This window comes from Tachyglossus aculeatus, chromosome 21 (genome assembly GCF_015852505.1).
Source record: "Tachyglossus aculeatus isolate mTacAcu1 chromosome 21, mTacAcu1.pri, whole genome shotgun sequence".
Taxonomy (NCBI): Eukaryota; Metazoa; Chordata; class Mammalia; order Monotremata; family Tachyglossidae; genus Tachyglossus; species Tachyglossus aculeatus.
Window position 1 is genome coordinate 57,715,403 of NC_052086.1, and position 26,753 is coordinate 57,742,155.

Here is a 26,753-nt window from a genome sequence, read left to right on the forward strand (position 1 = left end):
AATTATGTAGTTAATAGTCAGTGAGTGCTTTGGATTCAAGTTAACAATAAGGAGAGCCCTGGTAAAGTTTAGGTCCCTAGAAATTTGCCAGCTTCTGCAGTTGTCAGTTTAGGGGTGTAAAAAACATCTTCTCCATTGATGTGTTGATGAGAGAACTAGGAATCATCTTTCAACCATTCTGTGAAAGGGGTGATTCTTTTTCCTCCTTTTATTCACTTGCTCTTTTCTGTACTTCCTTCTGAAGCTCTTTTAATTTTACTCCAGTCAATCAGTAGGATTTATTGACTGCTCAAAGTGGGTGGACAAAACTGTTTCCCAAATCAAACTGGGCTGGAATTCTCTGTGTCACCCCCTGACCCCCGTGAGAACATGAATGGTAAGGACAAGGTACTGTCAATGGTGCTTCACAAACCACTGGCATCATGATAGATTATTTTATACAGACTCTCAGTCCCAAAGTTTTTTTTGTGATTGGACTGTGGCTTGCGGTAGTTTACAATCAATCGATTAATCATATTTATTGAATGCTTACTGTATGCAGAGCACTGTACTAAGCACTTGAGAGGGTACAGTATAACAGAGTTGGCATACATGCCCCCTGCCCACAGTGAGCGTATAGTCTAGAGGAGTTTTATAAGGAAAGAGGCTTCATCATCATTTTATGACTTTATTTAGTTTGACTTAAGTTCTTGGTCCAATTCACAGTTCACTCTGTCTGGCCCTTAAAATCTTAGGTGAATTTCTTTTCATATCTTTTTAGTTCCAAAAACACTACTAGTCAATGGGCATTATATTGCCTCTTTTAGACTGTGAGCCCACCGTTGGGTAGGGACTGTCTCTATATGTTGCCAATTTGTACTTCCCAAGTGCTTAGTACAGTGCTCTGCACACAGTAAGCGCTCAATAAATATGATTGATGATGATATATATACATATATATGTATATATTTAAAACTAGCCAGTGCTAATGGCCAGATTTGTCAAAGTTGTAGCCTATTTATTATCCACCGTATATTGATGCCACTAAGAACGTTGGTACTTTGGCTGATGTCTCTGAAATAACTGTGCCACATGGTAAAGCCTGGGTCCCAGATAGTAGTGAGCCCTGAAGTGTGGACCCAAACCTAGCCTGAAACAAGCCCAGCTTTGATAGACTCCAGTTGTATTTCCAGGTGAGGGCAAGGCTGGGCATGAGCAGCTATTTCTGCAGGGACTTGTGGTCTCGAAGACCCAGAAAGGCATGTTTCTTTGTGCGTGCTTAGTGATGCTTGTACTTCCCAAGCGCTGAGTACAGTGCTCTGCACACAGTAAGCGCTCAGTAAATACGATTGAATGAATGAATGATGCTAGGGCTGTTGTTCTAGCAGGGAATTGGTTTCCCTTTCAGTATGAGGGGGTCTCAAGTTGGCTGGGTATGGTATGACCTGTGCTTCACACCGGCTACCCCTGGGCCTAGGTGGAAGGTTGCTCTGTAACCAATCATGTGGTTTAGCTGTTTGGTATTCTACAGGTGGGGGAGATAGTACAGTAGGGACAGTGTGAAATGGGGAAAGAGGGAAATAATTTTAGTTAAATGAAGAAAATATTGACAACTTTTGACCGCAAGAGCTATGGACAGGATGGGGGGAAAAGGGAGGTATTTGAGATTTGTGGAGAGGAACTCAGAATTTCTTCTTGTATTCTTAAGGGGAAGTAAGGACAACTGGCGTGATAATGCTATTATCAGCTGTTGATAGAAAAGCCCTGGTTTCTGCTCACCACTTGGATCACCCTTTAAAGGTTGAGGGGTGGGGTGGAGGGCTCTTTCACGAGTGCAGCTCAGAAAGAGGGTCTGGTTTGCCTGTTCCCAACCTCTCTGGGAAAAGAGTGGGAAATGAGGAGGAGGAGTGAGGAGGGAGGAGAGGCGGAAAAATGGGAGCATGTGATATTTTACAGTATTTTGTGCCCATCTTCCGCATTCCTGTCCTTTTGAAAGTGCCACCTCTTACTCATTCTCCTCTTGCCACCCCAGCCTACTGTGAAGCCTCGAGGTAGGGTGAGCTCAAACTCTGGGAGGGGAAATTTTCCTACCCTCCAGCTCCCAGAACCTCCATAGTTGTTAGATAAAAACTCCGGGAGTATTGTAAGGTGTGCAGGTTTCATTCCATTTCCCATCAGGTGGTTGGGAGAGTGTTTGGCAGCGAAAAGCAGTGTGCACACTCTAGGATGCTCCCTATATCTTTGTTTCAACTGTTCTGTCATTTTTCCTTCCTTGCCTCACTCCCAAGTTTGTGGATGCTGATGCCTTTATGCCCCCTAGGGCTGCACAGCCACCTGGCACCATTTTTAGACTCATTCCAGCTGCCGGGCAGGGAACCACTGGAAACAGAGGAGGGAAAATGTTGATAAAACCAAGGAAGCTTTGTAGATTACCAAGGGTGACTGCTGACTCACATGCTAAGAGAGAAAACCAGCCACACCAAAACATACCTAGGTATACACAAGCATACAATATCTTTTTTGTCAGACATCTGTTGGTTGGTAACTTTGTAAAAAGAGGGGATGGAGGAGAAAGTTAAGGGGCTTTAAAAGAGAAAGGAGCCAATGGGATTGGAGAGAGATGTGCTGGTCAAGCAAAGGGTGTAGGAATTGCTCGGGTAGCAATTGTAGGGAAGAGGGTAACCAAAGAGATGGACTGCTTTCATTGCCTGGCAGAGACAATAAAGGAAATGGGGAAACATAGTGCAGATCGACAACCACAATCAAAATTGAGGAATCCAGTGTCTTGGTCATCATCATCATCAATGGTATTTATTGAGCACCTACTGTGCGCAGAGCACTTTACGAAGCACTTGGGAGAGTACTGTACAACAGGGTTTGGGGATTTGATTTGGTTCTTAGTTTGTGAAGTGGTGATGTTTGTTCAGAGAGGTGAAAATGGAGGTGGAGGATGAGGACAGCGCCTAGAGACTCAGTTTTGGGGCTGCTTGGCCCTGTCAGTGTGCAACCCGTTTAACAAGATCCAAATGATTTTATAGCTGTGGCTCCCAGAGCAAGTGATTTCCTTTCCCAGTACCGCTTGTCTGTAAAGCCCTCGTGGCGTACTTTTCTACCCTGGACTACATGGAGGAAATTGTTGCCATGGTATCTGGTCAGGCAGTTGAAAGATGGAAGCATCTGATCCAAAATATGCAGGAAATGGAATAAAGAGATGAGACAACCTAAGAAGAATTCTTATGCAGATGACAAAGCTCTTTTCAAAAGAAATGGAGATGATTACTATCTTCACTGCTGTGACAGTCATCTGTTAGGTGCTAATTTCAAGAAGGGAAAGAAGACTTACAGAAGCTTTGGAGAAAGGATGTTCCCATCTTGTGAAACTTTAGTGCCAGATTCATTTTCTTTTCAGAAAACCCCAGGGCACTGAGGATCCAAGCTGCAACTTTTTGCACACCGTACTGAAGGTGCTCAGTAAATCCCAACGCTCTTTAGCACGTGGCGACTTTCCATTTCCTTTATAAAGCTGGTCTTTCTTTTGAAAGCCCGGTATTGTAGATTCAAAATGGAAAGTTGGCACGGGGATTTTCATTCAGTTGTTTCTTTGCTTCTACTCTTTGAGCAGTTCTAGGGTAAGTCATAGGATTACATTTTGAACTTTAAAAAAGGATCCACATCAGCGATGTTTCCCCTCTTTATCTGGATGAGGACAGCAGGCAGATCCCTGGAGGTGGCCCTGGCCCCGTGTCCCTTGTGTTTATATTGGCCTCTTAACCTTCTCGTGTTTCTAATTGATATCTTGGCCGATCTTCCCCGTTTCCTTTCAGGAGATGCCAAATGAGGACGACATGAGCAGCGTTGACCTAATGAACAACATCGGCCTAATGGAGTTTTCCGATGAGATTCTTTTGCACATCCTGAGCTATATCCCCAGCACGGACCTCATTTTGAACGTGAGGAGAACCTGCAGGAAGCTGGCGACTCTCTGTCTGGACAAGAGTCTAACCCATACAGTATTGCTTCACAGGGATTATCAGGTGGGAAATTGTCTCTTTTCAGAAGTTCTCACTCCATTCCTAAGGAAGGTTAACGTGAAGGATTACTCCGTATGTAGGATGCTGCAGGGCAATTTGTGTGTTTTGTTTTTTTTATCGTTTTAAAAAAGTAAAAAAGGGGCTGGTTTTTGTAGAACCAGAACCTCTTGCCGAAGGGTAGCAAGAGATTCCTGAGTGTTATCAAGGGAAACTTGTTACTGATGGTAGAAAGGTGAAAACAGAAAGCACAATCAAGGGTATGGGCGAGCCTCTACTCTGTACAGAGCACTTCCCTGAGCCCATGACAGAGTACAGTAGTGAAAAGGTAGAGCGCTAAGTGAAACTGTAACCCCAGTTACAGTAGAGTTGTACCCCACTGGTTAATGCCTATAGTACCTCTTGGCTGAGGGGGCTTGGAATTATTTAGCATCTTCCCCAAGTCCAGACGGTTGCGGGTGCTCATGAGCTCTGGGCTTTTCCATCACGGCAGGACTCAGCTCTGCCAGGCGGTCCATTTGAGCCTCAGCTGTGAGACGGGGCCGAGTCGGTCGGGAAGGAGCCAAGTAAATGGTGAAATGGAGCCCCTCGGCTCTGTCAACTCTGTCGGTCTTATTTTGCGGGTGCAGGCCAGCGAAGACAAAGTGAAGCAACTCGTGCGAGAAATCGGGCGAGAGATCTACCAGTTGAACATGGCCGGCTGCTACTGGCTGCCGGGCTCCACGATTGAGCATGTGACGCGCTGCCGGAACCTAGTGAAGGTGAACCTGGCCGGCTGCCACCTGACGTCCGTCCGCCTCTCCAAGATGCTGTCGGCCCTCCAGCACCTGCGGTCGCTGGCCATCGATGTCAACCCGGGGTTTGACGCCGCCCAGCTGAGCAGCGAGTGTAAAGGCACGCTCAGCCGAGTGGTCGAGCTCAAGCAGACGCTCTACACGCCGTCGTACGGGGTGGTCCCCTGTTGCACGAGCCTGGAGAAACTACTGCTCTACTTTGAGATCCTGGACCGCACTCGGGAAGGAGCGATCCTGTCCGGCCAGCTGATGGTGGGCCAGAGCAACGTCCCCCACTACCAGAACCTCCGCGTCTTCTATGCCAGGCTGGCCCCCGGCTACATCAATCAGGAAGTGGTGAGGCTGTATCTGGCGGTGCTCAGCGACCGGACCCCGGAAAACCTCCACGCCTTCCTCATTTCGGTCCCGGGCAGCTTTGCGGAGAGCGGAGCCACCAAAAACCTGCTGGACTCCATGGCCCGCAACGTGTCTCTGGACGCCCTGCAGCTGCCCAAGTCGTGGCTCAACGGCTCGTCCCTCCTTCAGCACATGAAGTTCAACAACCCCTTCTACTTCAGCTTCAGCCGCTGCACCCTGTCCGGGGGCCACCTGATCCAGCGGGTCATCAACGGGGGCAAAGACCTGAAGAGCTTAGCCAGCCTGAACCTCAGCGGCTGCATCCACTGCCTCTCTCCGGACTCGCTCTTCCGGAAAGCCGAGGACGACATCGACAGCAGCATCCTGGAGACGCTGGTCGTGTCCTGCTGCAACCTGAAGCACCTGAACCTGTCGGCCGCCCATCACCACAGCTCGGAGGACTTGGGGAAGCATTTGTGCCAGCTCCTGGCCCAGCTCCAGCACTTGCGCTCCCTCTCCCTGCCCGTCTGCTCCGTCGCCGACCTGGCCTCGAAGGCGGACAAGCCCCCCGCCCAGACGGCGACCGCGGCGGTGCCCCGGGGCTTTGGGAAGAAAGTGAGGATCGGAGTGCAGACGTATCCCCGGCCCTCCGAGCAGGCGGCTCCCAGGCCGAGCTCGGTTTTCTGGACTCTCCTGGAGAACGTTCCCTTTTTGGAAAACCTGGAGTTGATCGGGTCCAACTTCTCCTCCGCTATGCCCCGGAACGAGCCCGCCATCCGGAACTCGCTGCCCCCCTGCAGCCGGGCCCAGAACGTCGGGGATGCCGAGGTGGCCGCCATCGGCCAACTGGCGTTCTTGCGCAGCTTGACTCTGGCCCAGTTGCCCAGTATCCTGACGGGCTCGGGGCTCGTTAGCATCGGGTTGCAGTGCCAGCAGCTGCAGACACTGTCGCTGGCCAATCTGGGCATGATGGGGAAGGTGGTCTACATGTCCGCCCTGTCTGACATGCTGAAGCACTGCAAGCAGCTCAGAGATCTCAGGTGAGGACCTGGCCTATATCCTTTCCGATTGTCTTCGTTTCTGGAATGCCCTCCCTCTGCCCATCCGCCAAGCTAGCTCTCTTCTTCCCTTCAAGGCCCTGCTGAGAGCTCACCTCCTCCAGGAGGCCTTCCCAGACTGAGCCCCTTCCTTCCTCTCCCCCTCGCCCCCCTCTCCATCCCCCCATCTTACCTCCTTCCCTTCCCCACAGCACCTGTATATATGTATATATGGTTGTACATATTTATTACTCTATTTATTTTACTTGTACATATCTATCCTATTTATTTTATTTTGTTGGTATGTTTGGTTTTGTTCTCTGTCTCCCCCTTTTAGACTGTGAGCCCCCTGTTGGGTAGGGACTGTCTCTATGCGTTGCCAATTTGTACTTCCCAAGCGCTTAGTACAGTGCTCTGCACATAGTAAGCGCTCAATAAATGCGATTGATGATGATGATGATGATGGAAATCCAGGTTCCAACGGGACCAAGACTCCTTCCGGAAGGCCAGCGAGCGAGCGGAGGGGTTCGTAGGTCGTTCCTCTGGCAGTTTGAATGGAGCAAGGGTAGACGCTCCCAGGCTACTTTATGGTCACTAATGATAATAATTGTGGTATTTGTTAAGCGCTTATTATATGCCAGACACTGTTCTAAGCGCTGGGGTAGGTACAACATAATTGGGTTGGACACACTCCCTGTCCCACGTAGGGCTCACAGTCTTAATTCCCGTTTTTAAAGATCAATCAATCAATCGTATTTATTGAGCGCTTACTGTGTGCAGAGCACTGTACTAAGCGCTTGGGAAGTACAAGTTGGCAACATACAGAGACAGTCCCTACCCAACAGCGGGCTCACAGTCTAACAGGGGGAGACAGAGAACAAAACCAAACATACTAACAAAATAAAATAAATAGAATGGATATGTACAAGTAAAATAAATAAATAAAGATGAGAGAACGGAGGCCCAGAGAAGTGAAGTGACTTGCCTAAGGTCACACAGCGGACATATGTGGGTTCTGGTCATTTTGCAGTTCAGTTAAATCCAGTTAAAGGGGGATTTGGAATGAATTTTTTGCTGAGATTGTGAGCCCTGGGTGGGACGGGTGCTGTCGTCCAACGAAATTCTTTTAGCAACTTCAGCTCTGCAGTTTGGCGACTCGGAAGAAGGGTGTGGTGGACTTGAGGAGACAGGGTCACTATTCATTCATTCATTCAATCGTATTTATTGAGCGCTTACTGTGTGCAGAGCGCTGGACTAAGCGCTTGGGAAGTACAAGTTGGCAAGGTATAGAGACGGTCCCTACCCAACAACGGGCTCACAGTCTAGAAGGGGGAGACAGACAACAAAACCAAGCATGTGGACAGGTGTCAAGTCGTCAGACCAAATAGAATTAAAGCTACTACGCGCACTAGAGCATGTAGTGCATTTCCTGGGAAGACCTCATGACTTTTTTTTAATGGTATTCAATAAGCGCTTATTATATGCCAGGCACTATTTCAAGCATTAGGGTAAATACAAGATCATCAGGTTGGAAACAGTTCTTGTCATTCATTCGTATTGAGCCTTACTATGTGCAAATCACTCTCGTAGGGCTCACAGTCTTAATCCCCGTTTTACAGTTGAGGTAATTAAGGCATAGAGAAGTTAAGTGACTTGCCCAGGGTAACACGGCAGACCGGTGACGGATCTGAGATTAGAACCCAGGTCCTTTGACTATCTGGACCATGCCCTGTCCCCTAGGCCCAGCAGCTTCCATTTGACACTGGGACCTCGAGATACTGGCAGCTCTGCCACCCTGCTTGTACCCTAGGGACTGTTCTTTTAGACTGTGAGCCCACTGTTGGGTAGGGACTGTCTCTATGTGTTGCCAACTTGTACTTCCCAAGCGCTTAGTACAGTGCTCTGCACACAGTAAGCGCTCAATAAATACAGTTGATTGATCTGATTCTCATTTGGGGCAGCAGGCAGTGGGAAGTCAGGGATGGGTAGCTGGAAAAGTATGAAATGGTGTCTGGCAGTTGACAGCCGGTAATGTCAGGTTCCTGGGGTGGGGTCGGAGGTGAAACTAGTGTCCCTCCTGAAAGGATAATCGTTATCTGCACAGCACAGAGGCTAGGAGCTTAAATTTGGCACTTGGCTTTAGACTCACCACTTTTTTTAAAAAAAACGGTATTTGTAAAGTGCTTACTATGTGCCAGGCACTGTATTAAGCGCTGGCATAGAAATAAGCTAATCGGGTTGGATACAGTCCCTGTCCCACATAATAATAATAGTAATAATGATGATGGCATTTATTAAGCGCTTACTTGGTGCAAAGCCCTGTTCTAAGCGCTGGGGAGGTCACAAGGTGATCAGGTTGTCCCACGGGGGGCTCAGAGTCTTCATCCCCATTTTACAGATGAGGTAACTGAGGCCCAGAGAATAATAATAATAATAATGATGATGGCATTTATTAAGCGCTTACTATGTGCAAAGCACTGTTCTAAGCACTGGGGTAGATACAAGGTAATCAAGTTGTCCCACGTGGGGCTCACAGACTTAATCCCCATTTTCCAGATGAGGGAACTGAGGCCCAGAGAAGTGACTTGCCCAAAGTCACACAGCTGACAGTTGGCGGAGCCGGGATTTGAACCCATAACCTCTGACTTCAAAGCCCGTGCTCTTTCCACTGAGCCAGGCTGCTTCTCACGGCCCTAATCCCCGTTTTACAGATGAGGTAACTGAGGCACAGAGAAGTTCAACGCTTTGGCATCTCTCTCCCAGGCCCATACTCTTTCCGCAACACCACACTGCCACCTTATGGCATTATGGCTTCAAGTGAAAAATGTAATTGGGAATACCGGTTCCTGGTGTAATCACAATTTTAAAAACTTAGGGGAAGGAACTTAAGGATACCCTAGACATTCATGTGACTCCTTTTGATTGTGACCCCACTGTGGGACAGGGATTGTATCCAATTGGATTATCGCCTATTTACCCCAGGACTTAGTTCAGCGCTTGGCAGATAGTAAGGACTTAACAGATACTCAAGTTACTGTTATTATTATTCTTCCCCTTCTCGTTCACCTTCGTTTCCCCCACCGCTTTCAAGGTTTTGAATGATATCCGTGGTCTCGGCCAGCAACTGAAAGAAATTTCAATCAATCAATCAATCATATTTATTGAGCGCTTACTATGTGCAGAGCACTGTACTAAGCGCTTGGGAAGTACAAATTGGCAACATATAGAGACAGTCCCTACCCAACATTGGGCTCACAGTCTAAAAGGGGGAGACAGAGGAAAAAAAAAACCAAACATACTAACAAAATAAAATAAATAGAATAGATATGTACAAGTAAAATAAATAAATAAATAAATAGAGTAATAAATATGTACAAACATATATACAGGTGCTGTGGGGAAGGGAAGGAGGTAAGATGGGGGGGATGGAGAGGGGGACGAGGGGGAGAGGAAGGAAGGGGCTCAGGGTGCGTGACATGTAGAGAAGCAGCGTGGCTCAGTGGAAAGAGCCCGGGCTTGAGAGTCAGAGGTCATGGGTTCAAATCCCGGCTCCACCACTTAGCTGTGTGACTTTGGGCACGTCACTTAACTTCTCTGGGCCTCAGTTACCTCATCTGTAAAATGGGGATGAAGACTGTGAGCCCCACGTGGGACAACCTGATCACCTTATATCCTCCCCAGCGCTTAGAACAGTGCTTTGCACGTAGTAAGCGCTTAATAAATGCCATCATCATCATTATTATTATTATAGTAAGTGCTTAACAAATACCCCTGAAAAAAATTTAGCTTGGAATCAATCAGCGCTGCTCAGTTTTCATTCAGTGGTTGCATTTGCGATGGTCTCTCGATTCCCTCCATCCCAGACAGAGTTGACTATTCTCATAGCATGTGCAAGCCTTTGTTGATTTGGGGAAATAAGAAAAAGGACTAAAACCCAAGACATTCGGTTGATAGAGCAGACTGCACCAGTTGCTTATATTTAACTCCCGTAGTAGAGCAATAAGTCTTAGATTCTCTGCTTTGTTTCTCAGCAACCATAGCTCATTCTCCTGGAGCACATGTAGCACTTGGATTCTGAAAGTTATTTATATCCAGTTATAATGTGTCTGATGCACACTTACTTCAAGAACCATAGCACTGTACTTCCTGACTCTTGGGTATTTAAACTCTCCAAGTTAATATCATTTTGAGGGTTTTATTTTTGCAAAGGGGAAAAAATTGTCGTTCTGTGCCTCTTAAAGTGAACAACTCCTGGACTGTGTCTGGAGCTCTGCAACACAGTTCATTTTTATAGTTTGCTGGAAACATTGGCTCATCCATAAAAATAATGTTCCTGAAGACTTTTCAAATGTAGAGGATTACTTAGGAAACAACAAAGGTCCTTATTATCACTGAAGAGCACATCCAAAACATTTTGAATATTGACTTCTCAGAATGACAAAAACATGAATGTTGGAGTAGCCTGACTGATGAAAATGCTAATCCTCCCCCAGTCCCCATTATTGAATAGTATTAATATCATTTTTTGGAATTTTCCCAAATAATTCACCACCTGGATTTTTAAGTTCTGTGTACTTAAGGGCTTAGGGCCTGAGCATAATGAATTATTGGTATTTATTGAGCGCTTACTATGTGCAGAACACTGTAATAAGCTCTTGGGAAGGTATACTATAACAGAGTTTGGTGGCTACATTCCCTACCCACAAGGAGCTTCCATTCTAGAAGGGGAGGCATAACCGGGAACCTGCTTATTAGTCTGCGTCCTGCTTTGAAATTTGGTGGCTCAGACACCTGATTTCTGAAGATGGCCTATTGAAGGTCGGAGCCCCGATTTATTTGAACCCCCAACTGCTGATGAATCTTTTATCGTCTAACACAATTCTCCTTCCAGCTTTGGGGTTTAGGATGTTCTCAGAATCACTCACTTTCTCATGTTGCTAAAGCACAAAACCTTTAAATAATTGTGGTATTTAAGTGCTTACTCTGGGCACTGTAAGCGTTGGGGTGGATATAAGCAAATTGGATTGGAACGCAGTCCCTGTCCCACATAGTGTTCCCAGCCTCAATCCCCGTTTTACAGATGAGGTAACTCAGGCACAGAGAAGTGAGGTGATTTGCCCAAGGTCAGTCAATCAATCAATCGTATTTATTGAGCGCTTACGGTGTGCAGAGCACTGTACTAAGCGCTTGGGAAGTCCAAGTTGGCAAAATATAGAGACAGTCCCTACCCAACAGGGGGCTCACAGTCTAGAAGGGGGAGACAGAGAACAAAACCAAACATACTAACAAAATAAAATAAATAGAATAGATATGTACAAGTAAGATAAATAGAGTAATAAATATGTACAAACATATGTACATATATACAGGTGCTGTGGGGAAGGGAAGGAGGTAAGATGGGGTCACTCAGCAGATGAGTGGTGGAGCCAGGATTAGAACCCGTGACCTTCTGACTCTCAGGCCTGTGCTCTATCCACTGTGCCATGTAGCAAGCAAGTAGTTTGATTTTACACCCTGCTATTAGAGGCCCAGAGAGAGAATGTGATTAGTTTTGGGGTTTCAGGTTTTTCCAGTATTGCACTGTCAGCCCCAAAGACTTCCCTGTTGGACCACATTCAGAACCTGCCACAAGGATGGGAAATGTGCTCTATCTATACAGATTTCTTAAATCAAACAGCGTATGCCAACCCGGGAGAAAAAAGGGAGTTGTTTTCTGTACTTTTCCCCTCTGCTGGGTGTTTGGTCCTTGTGTGAAGCCTAGCACTGCGATTGTAGTTGTAGTGGTTTTTATCGTGCACCTTCCCTGGCACTGTGACGATTTTCACTTGCTTCCAGTTTGCATCAAGCGCTTAGTACAGTGCTCTGCACACAGTAAGCGCTCAATAAATACGATTGATGATTTGTAGGGAAGTGGTGTTGGTCAGAGAGCACAACCATCACCCCAATCCTTCAACCATGTTCCAGTGCCGCTGACAGAGACAAACAATTCGATTGATCCTGTAGGGAGTTGACTAGTAATAGTAACAAATATCTCAATTATAGCTGGTATTGTTAATGAGCATGGTCTAGTACTTGGACAGATAAAATGCAGTAAGGTGAGACACAGTCCTTGTCCCTCATGGCGCTCACAGTTTGGGGGGAGAGAGAAAACATATTTAATCCCCATTTTGCAGGTGAAGAAATAGAGGCGCCAAAGTTAAATGACCTGCCCGAGGTTGCGCAGAGCCGAGATTACATCTCAAGTCTCCTGAGTTCCAGTCCTGGGTTCTTTCCACAAGAACCGCTGCTTCTCTGTTATTTTTAAACTCTGTTTTTCTTCACTTTGACCACTAACGCTTATTTTGATGGCTATTATTCAGTGGGTCTGAATAATAAAAGTAATGAAATAGAGTAAGTGAATATAGTAAAATATTGTATGCATCCAAATCTCAGTCAGAAAATGGAATCTGGTTCAAAGTCTGTTACATCTACACAAGCCTCTACTCTAGTCAGCAATTAGATTCTTTAAACTATATTTAAGTGTAAAATAATGCTATTTATTATTATACTTTTATTACTTTTTTACTCGTACATATCTATTCTATTTATTTTATTTTGTTAATATGTTTGGTTTTGTTCTCTGTCTCCCCCTTCTAGACTGTGAGCCCAGGGTTGGGTAGGGACTGTCTCTGTGTGTTGCCAACTTGTACTTCCCAAGCGCTTAGTACAGTGCTCTGCACACAGTAAGCGCTCAATAAATACGATTGATTGATTGGGTCTGGGAAGTTAAAGCAGGACATTATACTAACCAATCCATGGCTTAAAGAAGCCATACTTCTTACTTAAAGAAGCAGCGTGGTTTAGTGGAAAAGAGCACGGCTTGGGAGTCAGAGGTCGTGGGTTCTATTCCCGGCTCCGCCACTTGCCAGCCGAGTGACTTCGGGGAAGTCACTTCATTTCTCTGGGCCTGTTGCCTCATCTGTAAAATGGGGATTAAAACTGTGAGTCCCATGTGAGACAACCTGATTACCTTGTATCTACCCTGGTGTTCAGAACAGTGCTTGGCACATAGTAAGCGCTTAACAAATACCATTATTATTATTATTGTTAATTAAGGAATTTGAACACCGTGGGTTGGTGAAGGGGGTCTCAGATGTCTCTGGTTGCTTGTATCTATTCACCCCCTTTCAGGGGGTTATCTTGGCAATAGTCATGTCAGGTTAGGCCATTCCAACTATATCTTTCTGTTGGCACCCCTGTGTGTGAGGTGTACCACTTTTTTTCCCCAGGGACTACTTCCAGGTTCAAGATATTTATACTTTCAAGGTCTGCCTTCCCCTTCCCTCCCCCCGTAACTCTTATGTTGTCTCCAATTCTGCTCCTCACTCCACTTTTCTGCTTCCTCCCACCTCTTCTCTACTTCAGGCATTTCGACACTGGCCATCACCTTGCGCCTGTCCCTGCCTTGGCATTTAGCACCGTGCCGGGCACATAGTAAGCTGTTACATTGTACTCTCCCAAGCGCTTAGTACAGTGCTCGGCACACAGTAAATGCTCAATTAATACAACGGACTGACTAGTAAGTGCTTAATACCTTTCCAAGCTAACTTGACCTGCTCACCATCTCAGTTAATGTGTAGATCAGGTCACCTTCTCCCTTTCTAACAACTCCCCTTTTGATGAGTCTCTTCCCCTTGTGCCTTTACTTTGGGCCGGGAGTTTTTTGGGGCAGGGGCTGTGATCCTGATGCTAGACACCATCTGTAAGATTCTAAAACGCAGTCAGTGTTCATTGCCGGCAGAGCACTGTACTGAGCGCTTGGGAGAGTACAATACAGCAATAAACAGGCACTTTCCCTGCCTACAATGAGCTCACAGTCTAGAGTGAGGGAGACAAACATTAATATAAATAAATGAATTAAAGGTATGTACATAAGTGCCGTGGGGCTGGGAAGCGGAGAATGTCACAACCTTCTTGCCTTCTGCCGGTCTGGATGTAAGAGGAGCCGAGACTGGCTGGGGGGGGAATAAAGGAGCAGGCACCACCCACCCACCCGTGGGACAGAAGGAATGGGAGGAAATGACTCGGCATCTCCCAGGTTTCCCCCAAAACGGCTTTCAAGCGGTGGAAGAAGAAACCGGGCCATCCTCTTGCATACGGAGTCCCCGGCTGTCGTGGCCTAGTGGATAGAACACAGAGCTGAGAGTCCGAAGGACCCGGGTTCTAATCCCGGCTCCACCTTGGGTAAATCACTTCTCTCCGCCTCAGTTACCTCATCTGTAAAATGGGGATTAAGACTGTGAGCCCCACGTGGGACAGGGGCTGTGTCCAACTCAACCTTTTATCTTACCCAGCGCTTACCACAGTGCCCGGCACCCAGTGAGCACTTAACAAATATCATTATTATTATTTGTAGTAGTAATATTTTATTTTATTTTATTTTGTTAGTATGTTTGGTTTTGTTCTCTGTCTTCCCCTTTTAGACTGTGAGCCCAGTGTTGGGTAGGGACTGTCTCTATATGTTGCCAATTTGTACTTCCCAAGGGCTTAGTACAGTGCTCTGCACATAGTAAGCGCTCAGTAAATACGATTGATGATGATGATAATAGTAGTATTGCCGAGGCCAAGGGTGGGGTTGCCAAAACAGCAAATGGGGGAGCTGTATAACTAGCATCAGGGACGCCAGGCTTCACTGCGCCTGTGGACAGGTGGTTGCACTCCGTAGGGAGTGTGTGCGAGGCCCTTCTGGAAACGTTACCACCGAAGACGCAGCTGTTGCCAGTTTCTCAAGGACATCTGAAAGGCCGGGTGCCTCAAAGTCTTAGCAGCCCAGTCTGGAGTAATTTCGTGTCTGCAGCGACCCTTATGAATTGTGAAAAGCAGGGATCAGCGTGACCAGAAGATTTGGAAAAAATAGCGGGACTGGACATCGGGGTGACTGAGCTCCCTCAGGCTCAGAGCTGGGGGTGGGGGCAGGTGGGTGGACTGGGCTCAGAGTTCAGATAAATGGTAGGAGAGGAAACTTGGCCGCTTAGGGAAAAAAAATCAGGGCACTTCACTGATGATTAGTTGAGTAACCTTGGTTCTAATGTAGTAATCTGGCCTATTTCATCATCATCATCAATCGTATTTATTGAGCGCTTACTATGTGCAGAGCACTGTACTAAGCACTTGGGAAGTACAAATTGGCAACATATAGAGACAGTCCCTACCCAACAGTGGGCTCACAGTCTAAAAGGGGGAGACAGAGAACAAAACCAAACATACTAACAAAATAAAATAAATGGAATAGATATGTACAAGCAAAATAAATAGAGTAATAAATATGTACAAACATATATAGAGAAGCAGGGAGAACATATATAGAACATATATAGAGAAGCGAAGTCACTCGGCTGGCAAGTGGCGGAGCCGGGAATAGAACCCACGACCTCTAACTCCCTATAGAGAAGCAGCGTGGCTCAGTGGGAGAGAGCCCGGGCTTTGGAGTCAGAGGTCATGGGTTCAAATCCCGGCTCCACCACTTGTCAGCTGTGTGACTTTGGGCAAGTCACTTCACTTCTCTGGGCCTCAGTTCCCTCATCTGTAAAATGGGGATGAAGACTGTGAGCCCCACGTGGGACAACCTCATCACCTTGTATCCTCCCAGCGCTTAGAACAGTGCTTTGCACATAGTAAGCGCTTAATAAATGCCATTATTATTATTATTATATATACATATATACAGGTGATGTGGGGAAGGGAAGGAGGTAAGAGTTCTCACTGTGGGAAGAGCACTGTACTAATCTCTTGGGAGAGAACAGTATTACCGACTTGGTAGACACTCTCCCTGCCCTCAAGGAGCTTACAGTCTAGAAGGGTAGACATCCATTAATATATTTGTTTATTATTTATTTATGGTATTACACACTTACTCTGTGTCGAGTATTGTGCTACTCTCTGGGGTAGATACAAATTAATCAGGTTGAACACAGTTCCGGTCCCACATGGGACTCAATCTAGGTAGGTGGGAGAACAGGTTTTGAACCCGCATTTTACAGTTGAGGAAACTGAGGCCCAGAGACGTTGAGACTTGCACACAGCAGACAAGTGGCAGAGCCAGGATTCAAACCCAGGTCCTCTGATCTCCCAAGCCCGTGCTGTTTCCACTAGGCCAGTGGATATATACATTAATGCTGTGGGCCTGAGGAGTGGCTTCAGTAAAGGGTGTAAATGCAAGTGCAGCTTTTTCAGGAGATTTGGGAAAATGTAGTTCTTGCAGGTAGCAGGAAAGTGCAAGATCAGCATGGCATAGTGGATAGAGCACGGGCCTGGAGGTCAAAGGTCATGTGCTCTAATGCCAGCTCCATCACTAGTCTGCTGTGTGGCCTTGGGTAAGTCACTTCACTTCTCTGTGCCTCAGTTACCTCATCTATAAAATGGGGATTGAGACTGTGAGCCCCACGTGGGACAGGGACTGTCCCCAATCCAGTTTGCTTGTATCTACCCCAGCGCTTAGTACAGTTCCCGGCACATAGTAAGCGCTTAACAAATACCACAGTTAAGATCAGATCGTCTAGATGGGCATATATCATCATCATCATCAATCGTATTTATTGAGCGCTTACTGTGTGCAGAGCACTGTACTGAGCGCTTGGGAAGTACAAGTTGGTAACATATAGAGACAGTCCCTACCCAGCAGTGGGCTCACAGTCTAAAAGGGGTAGACAGAGAACAAAACCAAACATACTAACAAAATAAAATAAATAGAATAGATACGTACAAGTAAAATAAATAAATAGAGTAATAAATATGTGCAAACATATATACATATATATAGGTGCTGTGGGGAAGGGAAGGAGGTAAGATGTGGGGGATGGAGTGATTTCGGATTTTGAAACAATAGACTGAGTGTGCTCAAAGCTTAAGGTATTTCTGGGTGAGCTGTAATGTCATTTTTCATTCATTCATTCAGTCGTATTTATTGAGTGCTTCCTGAGTGCCGAGCACTGTAATAAGCGCTTAGGAAGTACAATTCCAGACAATCCCTACCCAACAACGGGCTCACAATCTAGGAGGGGGAGACAGACAACAAAACAAAACAAGTAGACATTTTTGAGCGTGCCTTAACAGTACTCATATATTTTTAGACTGTGAGCCCACGTTTTAGACTGTGAGCCCACTGTTGGGTAGGGACTGTCTCTATATGTTGCCAACTTGTACTTCCCAAGCGCTCAGTACAGTGCTCTGCACACAGTAAGCGCTCAATAAAGCACTTAGAACAGTGCTTTGCACATAGTGCTTAATAAATGCCATTATTATTAAATAAATACGATTGATGATGATGATGATATACCCTGCCGTCTGAACCTTCCTGGGAAAGTGGCGGACTAAATATTTCCTTCGGGAACGAGCGAGAAGTTGAGCAAAAGTACCTCCCCGCCAGTGACGTGCTTTCGAACACACTGCCGAAGTCTGGGAAGGTTGAACACATGCGAGGGTGCTGGCAGTCTGATACGTTAGCAGAATTTGGGCTGCCAAGCAGTTAAAGGTTTATTTACATTTTAGATTTTCCCTTTTTTTTTTGGCAGTTGTGTGGGCGTTTAAGTAGGCTTAGAAATGATCGTTCAGTACAGGAGCCTGGAACAATAGTGCCACCTAGTGTCCAAAGTTCGCCACTGGTCCGAGAGAGTCCCCCGTCATTTCCCTTAGTCTATTTTCCCTCCCTTCCCACCTCTTTCTGGCTTGCCAGGGATTATTAACCCGTTTTTCCAGCCACTGCGGCGTTCACCTGCCGTATTCGGTTATCGCTTGGAATACAAAACAAATCCCATTCTCTGGTTCCTTCCGCAGCTCCGAACAAGAGCCGCTCTGGGCTTACGCGTCGGGCGCCACCAGCTGTGTTTCTGTTGGAGGGAAAAGCAATTTGTTAGCTCAGTAGAAAGAAGAAAGGATCGAGGTTTTGCAACAGATTTATTACCTACTTAGCTTTAGGCTCTAAATAGCCTTGTCAGTGTGGGTGCTTTTAAAATTGGTTTCCAAACCAAGCTGTCTTTAAAGTGCATGGTGGGAAGGCTCTGCCCTTTCTCTTTATCTCTCTCTCCCCCCATCTCTCCCCAACCCCCGTGTGTCTCTCTGTCCCTGTCTCTCTATCCTTGTATCCCCCCCCATTGTGTCTCCCCTTTTAGACTGTGAGCCCCCTTTTAGACTGTAAGCCCACTGCTGGGTAGGGACTGTCTCTATATGTTGCCAATGCGTACTTCCCAAGCACTTAGTACAGTGCTCTGCACACAATAAGCGCTCAATAAATACGATTGCTGATGATGATGAGTCGATCTCTCTCTCTCGCTCCCTGTCTGTCTCTTTCTCTCTCTCTCTGTGGCTGCCTGTCTCTCCCACACACACTTCATAAAGGGTAGGTTGCCTTCCCAGATCTTCTCCCGTGAACTGATTTTTTTATTTTAAGGGACGCGTCAAGCCTAAATATATTCTTGAGAATAAAATTGATGCCTTAAAGCTGAAATCTAACAGAATGGAAATAGCTAATGGTGGCTGTGGAAATTATTAACTTTGTGAAACCTGGCTGAGTTAGTGACAGGCCATTTTCATATATTTGCGTAAGTGCCACATCAGAATAATTACAAATTTAGATTTCGTGGAATGATTTTGCTGTTAGTTCCTATCTTTGTCTATTTGGATATATTTTAAAAGGCAGAAGGATTGATTTTTCTTCCCTCACCATAGCCCTTTGATGAGTATCCACAAGTCAGCCCTTATTTTCCTTACTCTCTCTCCTTTCTGCATCACGTATGCACATGGGGCCCGTACCTTTTAAGCACTCGATATTCACCCCACCCTCAGCCTCACAACACTTAGGTACATATCCGTAATTTGTTTTAATGTCTTGTCTTCCCTTGAGACCGTGAACTCCTAGTGGGCAGGGAACATGTCTACCAACTCTGTTGCATCATACTTTCCCAAGTGCTTATTACAGTGCTGTGCACACGGTAAGGGCTCAGATACCATTGATTGATGATGAGTACACACTGATAACATTTTTTTTTTTAACAAATCAGGGTATTTATAATTGTGGTGGTTAGTATATACCATAGTGTCAGGCACTTTACTAAGAGCTGGGTTCCATTATCAGTCAGACACAGTCCTTCTGTTGCCAGGGAAGGGGAGAGCTCACAAATATGGCTGTAAAGAACAAATAACCCTGGTGGGACTGGGTGATCTTGGAAATGCTTTCTCCTTTATTCCCTCTCCCATTCTCCATTCCACTAGCATAGCACGGGTAATTACAAGCTTTCCCCAGTCGATCACTCTACCCATCAAGCAACTAAGTGGGAGGTTGCTTTGGTGGGGGGTTTAATATTGTGGCTTCTAGGAACTGGGAGGGAACTCCTTTTGAATCTTAATGATCTGAGCTGGAGAAGTCCCATTTTAAAGGCTTCCTGTGCTTTCAAATGCTTATTACACCCAGTTCTCGTAGAATGTGGCGGGTTCCCGTTCTTGCAGAACCCCACATTAATCAGTCAGTCAAGAAAGAAAGCTAATTCCCATTGTAATAGTACTCACCCGTGTCCAAAGACACAGCCATTTCATCTGACTATTCGGTCTGAGGCGCCTTGTCCGGAGAAGGTTGCCTGATTCTGCCATGGCATTCCAGCCAAAGTGGCAGTGAAAACACACTTTCTGGCAAAAGTGGACATGTAAAGGATATTGGTAATGTTTTGTGTGCATCTCATCTCTACAAATGCCATAGAAAAGCCGCATCTAGCACTGGGTAACTTCTTGAATTTCTGGCTCTTATCTGTCAGTCCTAGATTTTCCTTACTTCTGACTGAAGCTGCTCAGCTTTTTAATTTCTTTCTCAGCTCTACATACTGAGTCACAAAGAATCAAATGACCCACTGAAATTTTCCCAGTCTGTCAGGGGTTGCCTCCAAATTTGAACCTAAAACCGTTCTGGCTCACTGTTTTTGTTTTGATATCCGAGAAGGGAAATGTTTAATGTCCTGATTCAGTTTGTTTGTCTCCAAGTGGTGGTTTAGGTATTTTCAAAGCATTTTTTGTCCTGCTCTGTTTGATTAAAAAGAAGCCTCAATTTTTTTTTCTTTTCCTTTGGAAGATTTTTTTTTTTTTTAAGAAGGTAGCAGGGTTACTTGTGTGCTGGTGGGTTTTGTGCATTTTGTACCCAGTTTTTTCTCCAGAAAATTCTATTTCTGAATTTCCCGTGGGCCTTTTGTGTGGCCCACAACCCTGGTGCGTCTCCTCAAGCAGAAGTTTTTGAAGATCTTTCCTTGACACTCCCAGAAGGCTGCAGTGAACGGGCCTTCTGGAATTTTCTTTGGATCCCAGTACTCCCCAAACCATAAATGGGGTCCCTGGCAATCAGGTGCCTCTTCATTTGAGATTATTCCAGCAGGACTTGCCCCCCAAATCCTTGGCTTTTGAGAAATGCATAGTTAAGGTGAGTAGTGCTCGATGGATGCATTTGCATTTGATGCCCCAGGGAGAAGAGTAACTGCGATCCTATGAATCTTCAAGGGTGATGAGATTTTTCTCCTTCTGTCGGATCTCTCTCCCACAGTCTGGGCCCATGAGGAGATACAGGGAGCTCTCAACTCCTGGGTTGCGTTCCTGAAGAACCTTGTGTTGTGGGAAAATGGGTTTGGAAAAACCAAGGATTCAATGCGACTTAATGAGCTAGAGTAGATGGTTTGAAGGTACCACCGTTCATCACATTGTTCGATACAGATGTCCACCACTAGCAGAAGGCTTGACACCCATGCCATTCCTTGTTGGTTTACTGCATGGAATACTATAGCGTTGTAAAAAAAAATCCAAAATACTGTATGGTTCAGGGTACAAAGCAGGGACTAGGAAGCAGATTAGTAGCCTTCCTGCTTGATTGGTAACACGCATATCCGCAACTGTTTCTCACTGAATCTACTTGCGGCAACTTGTGGATCGTCTTGTAGGGGAACAGACTTGTCTTGTGGGAAAAACATTCCATAACTTTCCCTAGAGATGCAGCATGGCCTAGTGGAAAGAGCACAGGTCTGGGAGCCACAGAACCTGGGTTCTAATCCTTGATCTGCTGAGTACCTGCTGTGTGACCTTGGGCAAGTTACTTAACTTCTCTGTGCCTCAGTTCTCTCATCTGTACAACAGGGATTCAATACCTGTTTTCCCTCCTGCTTAGGCTGTGAGCCCCCTGTGGGACCCAATTATCTTGTACCTACCCAATGGTTAGTACAGTGTCTGGCGCATAGTAAGCGCTTAACAGAAACCACTATTATTATGATGATTATTATTAATTACATAGAAGGTGGGTAATGGAAACTGGTGGTGTATTCCAGACGACTTGGGAAATTTCAATCAGTCAGTTAACTGTATTTTTTGAGCACTTCCTGCGTGCCGTACAAAGCACTTGGGAAAGTACATTACAACAAGCAGACACATTCCCTGTCCACAGTGAGCATTCAGTCTAGAGGGGGAGATAGACATTAATATTAATTACAGATATGTGCCTAAGTGCTGTGGGGGTAGGAGGGGGGAATGAATAAAGGGAGCAGGTCAGGGTGACACAAAAGAGAGTGGGAGAAGAGGAAAGGAGGGCTTAGAGTCAGGGAAGGCCTCTTGGAGGAGATGTGCCTTTAATAAGGGTTTGAGACAGGGGCAGGGAGAGTAACTGTCGGATATGAGGGAGGGAGGGCATTCCAGACCAGAGGCAGGATATGGGAGAGGGGTCAGCAGTGAAATAGAGGAGAGGGCTCCTCTAATGCTAACCTTCATTGATTCAATCATATTTATCATCATCATCATCATCAATCGTATTTATTGAGCGCTTACTGTGTGCAGAGCACTGTCCTAAGCGCTTGGGAAGTACAAGTTTGCAACACATAGAGACAGTCCCTACCCAACAGTGGGCTCACAGTCTAAAAGGGGGAGACAGAGAACAGAACACTATACTAAGCGCTTGGGAAAGTACAGTACAGCCGTTTTCATTCATTCATTCAGTCGTATTTATTGAGCGCTGACTGTGTGCAGAGCACTGTACTAAGCGCTTGGGAAGTGCAAGTCGGCAACGTATAGAGGTGGTCCCTCCCCAACAATGGGCAGTGACATTCCCTGCCCACAGTGAGCTTTTTACTTTATCTCAAAGTGTGTGGGCTGGGTCGTAGTAGGAGAAACCCCCATCCCTCAGGTATGGAGAACAGATGGCTCTTCCGCAGGAGGGAGGGTGACATGGATGCAGAGCATGTGAAGACCTTAGGACCTGTGGGGCCAAGAGAGAGGAATTGGGTGACAGGTGCCACCCAACTCGAGGCTTGTTAAGGAGGACTGATCCAGTGGCACCACCTTCCTTTGCAGCTGCCAGGAATATTCGTGGGCGGTTTAAGCAGGGGCTCATTTAACGTCTCTGTTGCACACGAATCGTGTACTTAGACCACTGGTTAGGTATCAGCAACATCTCCAGAAGTTTATTTATTAAAAAATAAGGCTATTTTCTGACAAGTTTCCATTTGGAGGTATTCATTCAGTCTTATTTATTGAGCGCTCTCCATATGGAAAGCAAATGTATTAAGGACTTGGGAGAGTCTTGACATATTTTGACGTATATTGACATATAAGTATTGACATTTATGAGAAGCAGAGTGGCTCAGTGGAAAGAGCATGGGCTTTGGAGTCAGAGGTCATGGGTTCAAATCCCGGCTCCGCCAATTGTCAGATGTGTGACTTTGGGCAAGTCCCTTCACTTCTCCCCCTTTTAGACTGTGAGCCCACTGTTGGGTAGGGGCTGTCTATATGTTGCCAACTAGTACTTCCCAAGCGCTTAGTACAGTGCTCTGCACACAGTAAGCGCTCAATAAATATGATTGATTGATTCTCTGTTCCTCAGTTACCTCATCTGCAAAATGGGGATTAAGACTGTGAGCCCCCCAAGGGACAACCTGATCACCTTGTAACCTCCCTAGTGCTTAGAACAGTGCTTTGCACATAGTAAGCAATTAATAGAGGCCATCATCATTATTTGATAATAAACAGACGCGTTCCCCGCCCACAGCGAGCTTTCGGTCTAGAGGTACAGGCTCCTTCATTGGAATCCCCACAGAAATAGGTTAATTTAAAAAGCATCCTCATTTTTATTTATCCCCGTTTTGTTTCACTGTTTGCGGGAGGGGGAGTTTCCGGGAGCAGTCGCCCCGTTGACGCCGTCTTCCGAGGGGCAGCCGTCACCTCGAGAGGAGCCTCCGATGGGTCTCGTCGGAGGCAGTAGCTGATTCTGTTGTCTTCTTCCCAGGCTGGAACAGCCCTACTTCAGTGCGAACGCCCAGTTCTTCCAGGCTCTGAGTCAGTGCCCCTCGCTCCAGCGTCTCTGCATCGTCTCCCGCAGCGGAACCCTGCAGTCGGACGCGGTGATGTCATTCATGGCCAGCTGCCTCGGGGTCATCATGTGTCACATGTTTACAGGAGAATCCCTCACCGCCTGCAAGAATCTTCAGCAGTCCATCATGCGGAGGTGAGGGCAGAGCTGGTCTAGAAGAGGAGGCTTCTTGTTTCCACAGGTTTGCCTCACAAGCAGATTCCCGCTCCTAAATTCCCGCTCCTGCTCCTAGAAGCAGCGCGGCTCAGTGGAAAGAGCCCGGGCTTTGGAGTCAGAGGTCATGGGTTTGAATCCCGGCTCCGCCACTTGTCAGCTGTGGGGCCTTGGGCAAGCCACTTCACTTCTCTGTGCCTCAGTTACCTCATCTGTAAAATGGGATTAAGACTGTGAGCCCCACGTGGGACAACCTGATCACCTTGTATCCCCCAGCGCTTGGAACAGTGCTTTGCACATAGTAAGCGCTTAATAAATGCCATTATTACTATTACTACTAAATGGAAGGACCATGCAGGATCAGGGAGGGCTTAAAGAGATATTCCCCAAGCCTGTCACTTATCTCCCCCCCCCAACCCCCATTATTCAGCGGGAGCAAAAATCAGCCGGGGGCTTCCCACACACAAAAAATTGGCACCATTTTGCTTGTTTCTCGGAAGATGTTTAACCCCCCCCAGCCCTTTTCTGAGTTCTGCAGAATTACCTTCGAGCTGCACCATTCACTCCATTTGCCACTTACTCAATGGGAAGTTTAGAAAATGGGCAGATTAGGGAAAGCAGTGGAGTCTTTGCTTGTTCTTCTGATGCTTTTTTTTCTTTTTCCTTCCCCTGAATACCTTCTCTGCTGGTTCTTGTTCCCACACTCAGTCCCTCTGTTTTTCTTTCCAGTCCTCACTACAACTCATACTGAATGTTAAGTGAAAGTAGTTTGTATGTCACTTAGCAAATTGTGAGCCTTCGAATGGCCCAGTCCAAATCCCAAAAGGCAATGACAGCGACCCTCTTTATCCCGGGAAATTATTCAAATCCCAAATGAACTTTGACTGTGTTTGTCGAAGAACAGATTGCCTCAGCATCCCACCCAGTTGTTGCTAATCTAGAAAAGGTATTGCCCAGATCACTGTAGCCTGCCTTGGAGGGCTCTGAACTCATTTTCTGGTCCACCTTTATCTTGGCAAACTACCCTACAGGAATCCAGAATTTCTTTTTTTTTTTAACCTCCCTTTTATCGTCCTTTATGTCTGTATCCTCTGTCAACATGTACCATTATTGGGAGTGGTCCTCTCATTACACACTCCCTCTTACCAAATCCTAGTTGTTATTTAGTATGTATCATCTTACTATTAATTCCCTTGATTTCTTTTCTCTTCTCTCTCTCTGTCTCACACACACACAAACACACACATCTTGTTTTGTGGAGTCATTATTGCTTTCTGGTGAACAGCTAGTAGATTTTGAAAGATTTATGTTTTTTCTCTTGGTCGTTCTCTCCTTTTTCCCCTTGGAATTTATTTTGAGGAGCCCCAAATTAGAGGAAGATCCCTGTTTTGTAAAAGGGCATTTGCCCCACCTGGGTTCACTCTTTTCCCAAAGCCCTAGTCCTGTCAGAAAATGATAGCTGGCCTGGAATATGATTTTGATAGCCAGGAAGGCCGACTTCAGGAGGGGCTGAACAGCAGGAGTATATGCACTGCTCTGTGACAGCGACCTGGATTTTCTCCTACCTCCCCAGAAATAAAAGGGAAAATACTCTCTCTCTCTCTCTTTCTCTTTCACGCTCTCTCTCTCTCACTCTGTCTCATAAACACACACACACACACACACACACACACACACGGGGAGGACTGTTGTCGAAACAGGATCTTTTGGGAGCAAGGCATTTGAAATGTCCTTCATGAAACATTAATAGGTCCCTCCTACCTTGATCGCCTCTGTGTGCTGATCCCGGAACAAATGTGGTCTCAAAAAGAGGCTAAAATTGGACTCATGTTGTTTCAGAACAGTTTAAAAAAAGATCTGGCCTACCTCATTCTCAACTGCTTTGTCTGGGATGTCCAGTAGACCCCAGGGTAGAGGTGCCCTCCGAAAATGATCATGGTTGACAGTCAGTGAGGGAGAGCTGCTTGAGACTTGGCGTTTAATTCTTCAAGGCTACTCTTGGGGTTTCCTGACTTGGTTCGCTGCAGGAGAATATTTATTTTTCAATCATTAGAGCGGTAGGACTTTGTCTCTTTGATTTGCGGAAGTCTCGTTCAAGGAGGGCCCTATAGCAACTCACCAATTTCAGGCAGTCTCATTTTGTAATCAGGTAACTGAATATAATGCAGGTTCTCTTTCAACATTTAGGGATACTTTTCTAGAGCAGGCTCCTTGGGAGCCAAAGAGGTTTGGAGGTTTATTTCCAAATAATTTGGAATGAAAGGAAAAACCATCTGATAGATGATCTCTCTCCCTGCCACCTGTCTCGGCTGTGAGCCTCTCCTGCTCTCTGCGTCCCCCGGGTATCAACTTGTACTTTCCTTGCCTCATTGGGTACAAAATAAAATCTTCATCCATTAGGTTTCTTGGCTTTGCATGGTGGAAAGTTGATATGGTCGTATTGCTGGAGGGGCTGAGGCCGGCATCAACAGGGGCTCTTATATATTGGTTTCACTAAAGGGATTTGGGATTGGAGTATTCTCAGTCCTCTTTTCAGCACTTAAATGAGGAACTTTCACTCTAGAATTTGGGACGGCTTGTCAGTGACTCTTTTCATCCAGGGTTTTAAGGCTGTAAGGATAATGTCCACTGGGCAAATCCTGTACAGAGCAAGCAATCTGTGGAAGCAGAGAAAGCACCAGGAAAGCAGAAACAGCAGCATTCATAAAGGACTGCCAGTTCAATGCCCCGACGATGGAGAATGTCACATAAGCCAGTCCGTGAGCCACATCAGGCTGGTGCAGATTAGTTTTTACTAAGTTTAGGCAGGTGTCTAGCAAAATTCCAGGGGGATGCGGGCTCATGTTAGCCCACAAGGCTAGGCCTGTTGGGCCTGTCCGGCCAACTTTATCTCCGTAATTTGCTGTTATGATAAATCTGTTTCAGGTCCAGGCTGCAGTAGAATTGGAATTGATGAGATGCTTCCTTGGACAGTCTGTTTGACGATAGTTCGTATGTATTGTTTTTTTCTAGAGGTGGGAATGGGGAGGTTGCCCAGAGGTTGCTCTTGGTGACTATAGGAGATCTTGTG

General features: G+C 46.1%; 1 protein-coding gene across 2 annotated transcripts in view; it reads left to right on the forward strand.

Moving 5' to 3' along the window:
• FBXL18 (F-box and leucine rich repeat protein 18) overlaps nt 1–26,753 on the forward strand; it is a 57,625-nt gene that overhangs the window by 11,202 nt on the left and 19,670 nt on the right. The window contains exons 2-5 of one of the 2 annotated variants that reach the window (XR_005455329.1): nt 3,804–4,013; nt 4,637–6,177; nt 23,447–23,665; nt 26,609–26,674. Coding sequence is in view for 1 of the 2 variants with exons in the window: in XM_038762378.1 (XP_038618306.1) it covers nt 3,804–4,013; nt 4,637–6,177; nt 23,447–23,665 (1,970 nt within the window). In the remaining variant the exon portion in view is untranslated. The remainder of the gene's footprint in view (nt 1–3,803; nt 4,014–4,636; nt 6,178–23,446; nt 23,666–26,608; nt 26,675–26,753) is intronic. The other variant, XM_038762378.1, reaches the window with a different exon arrangement.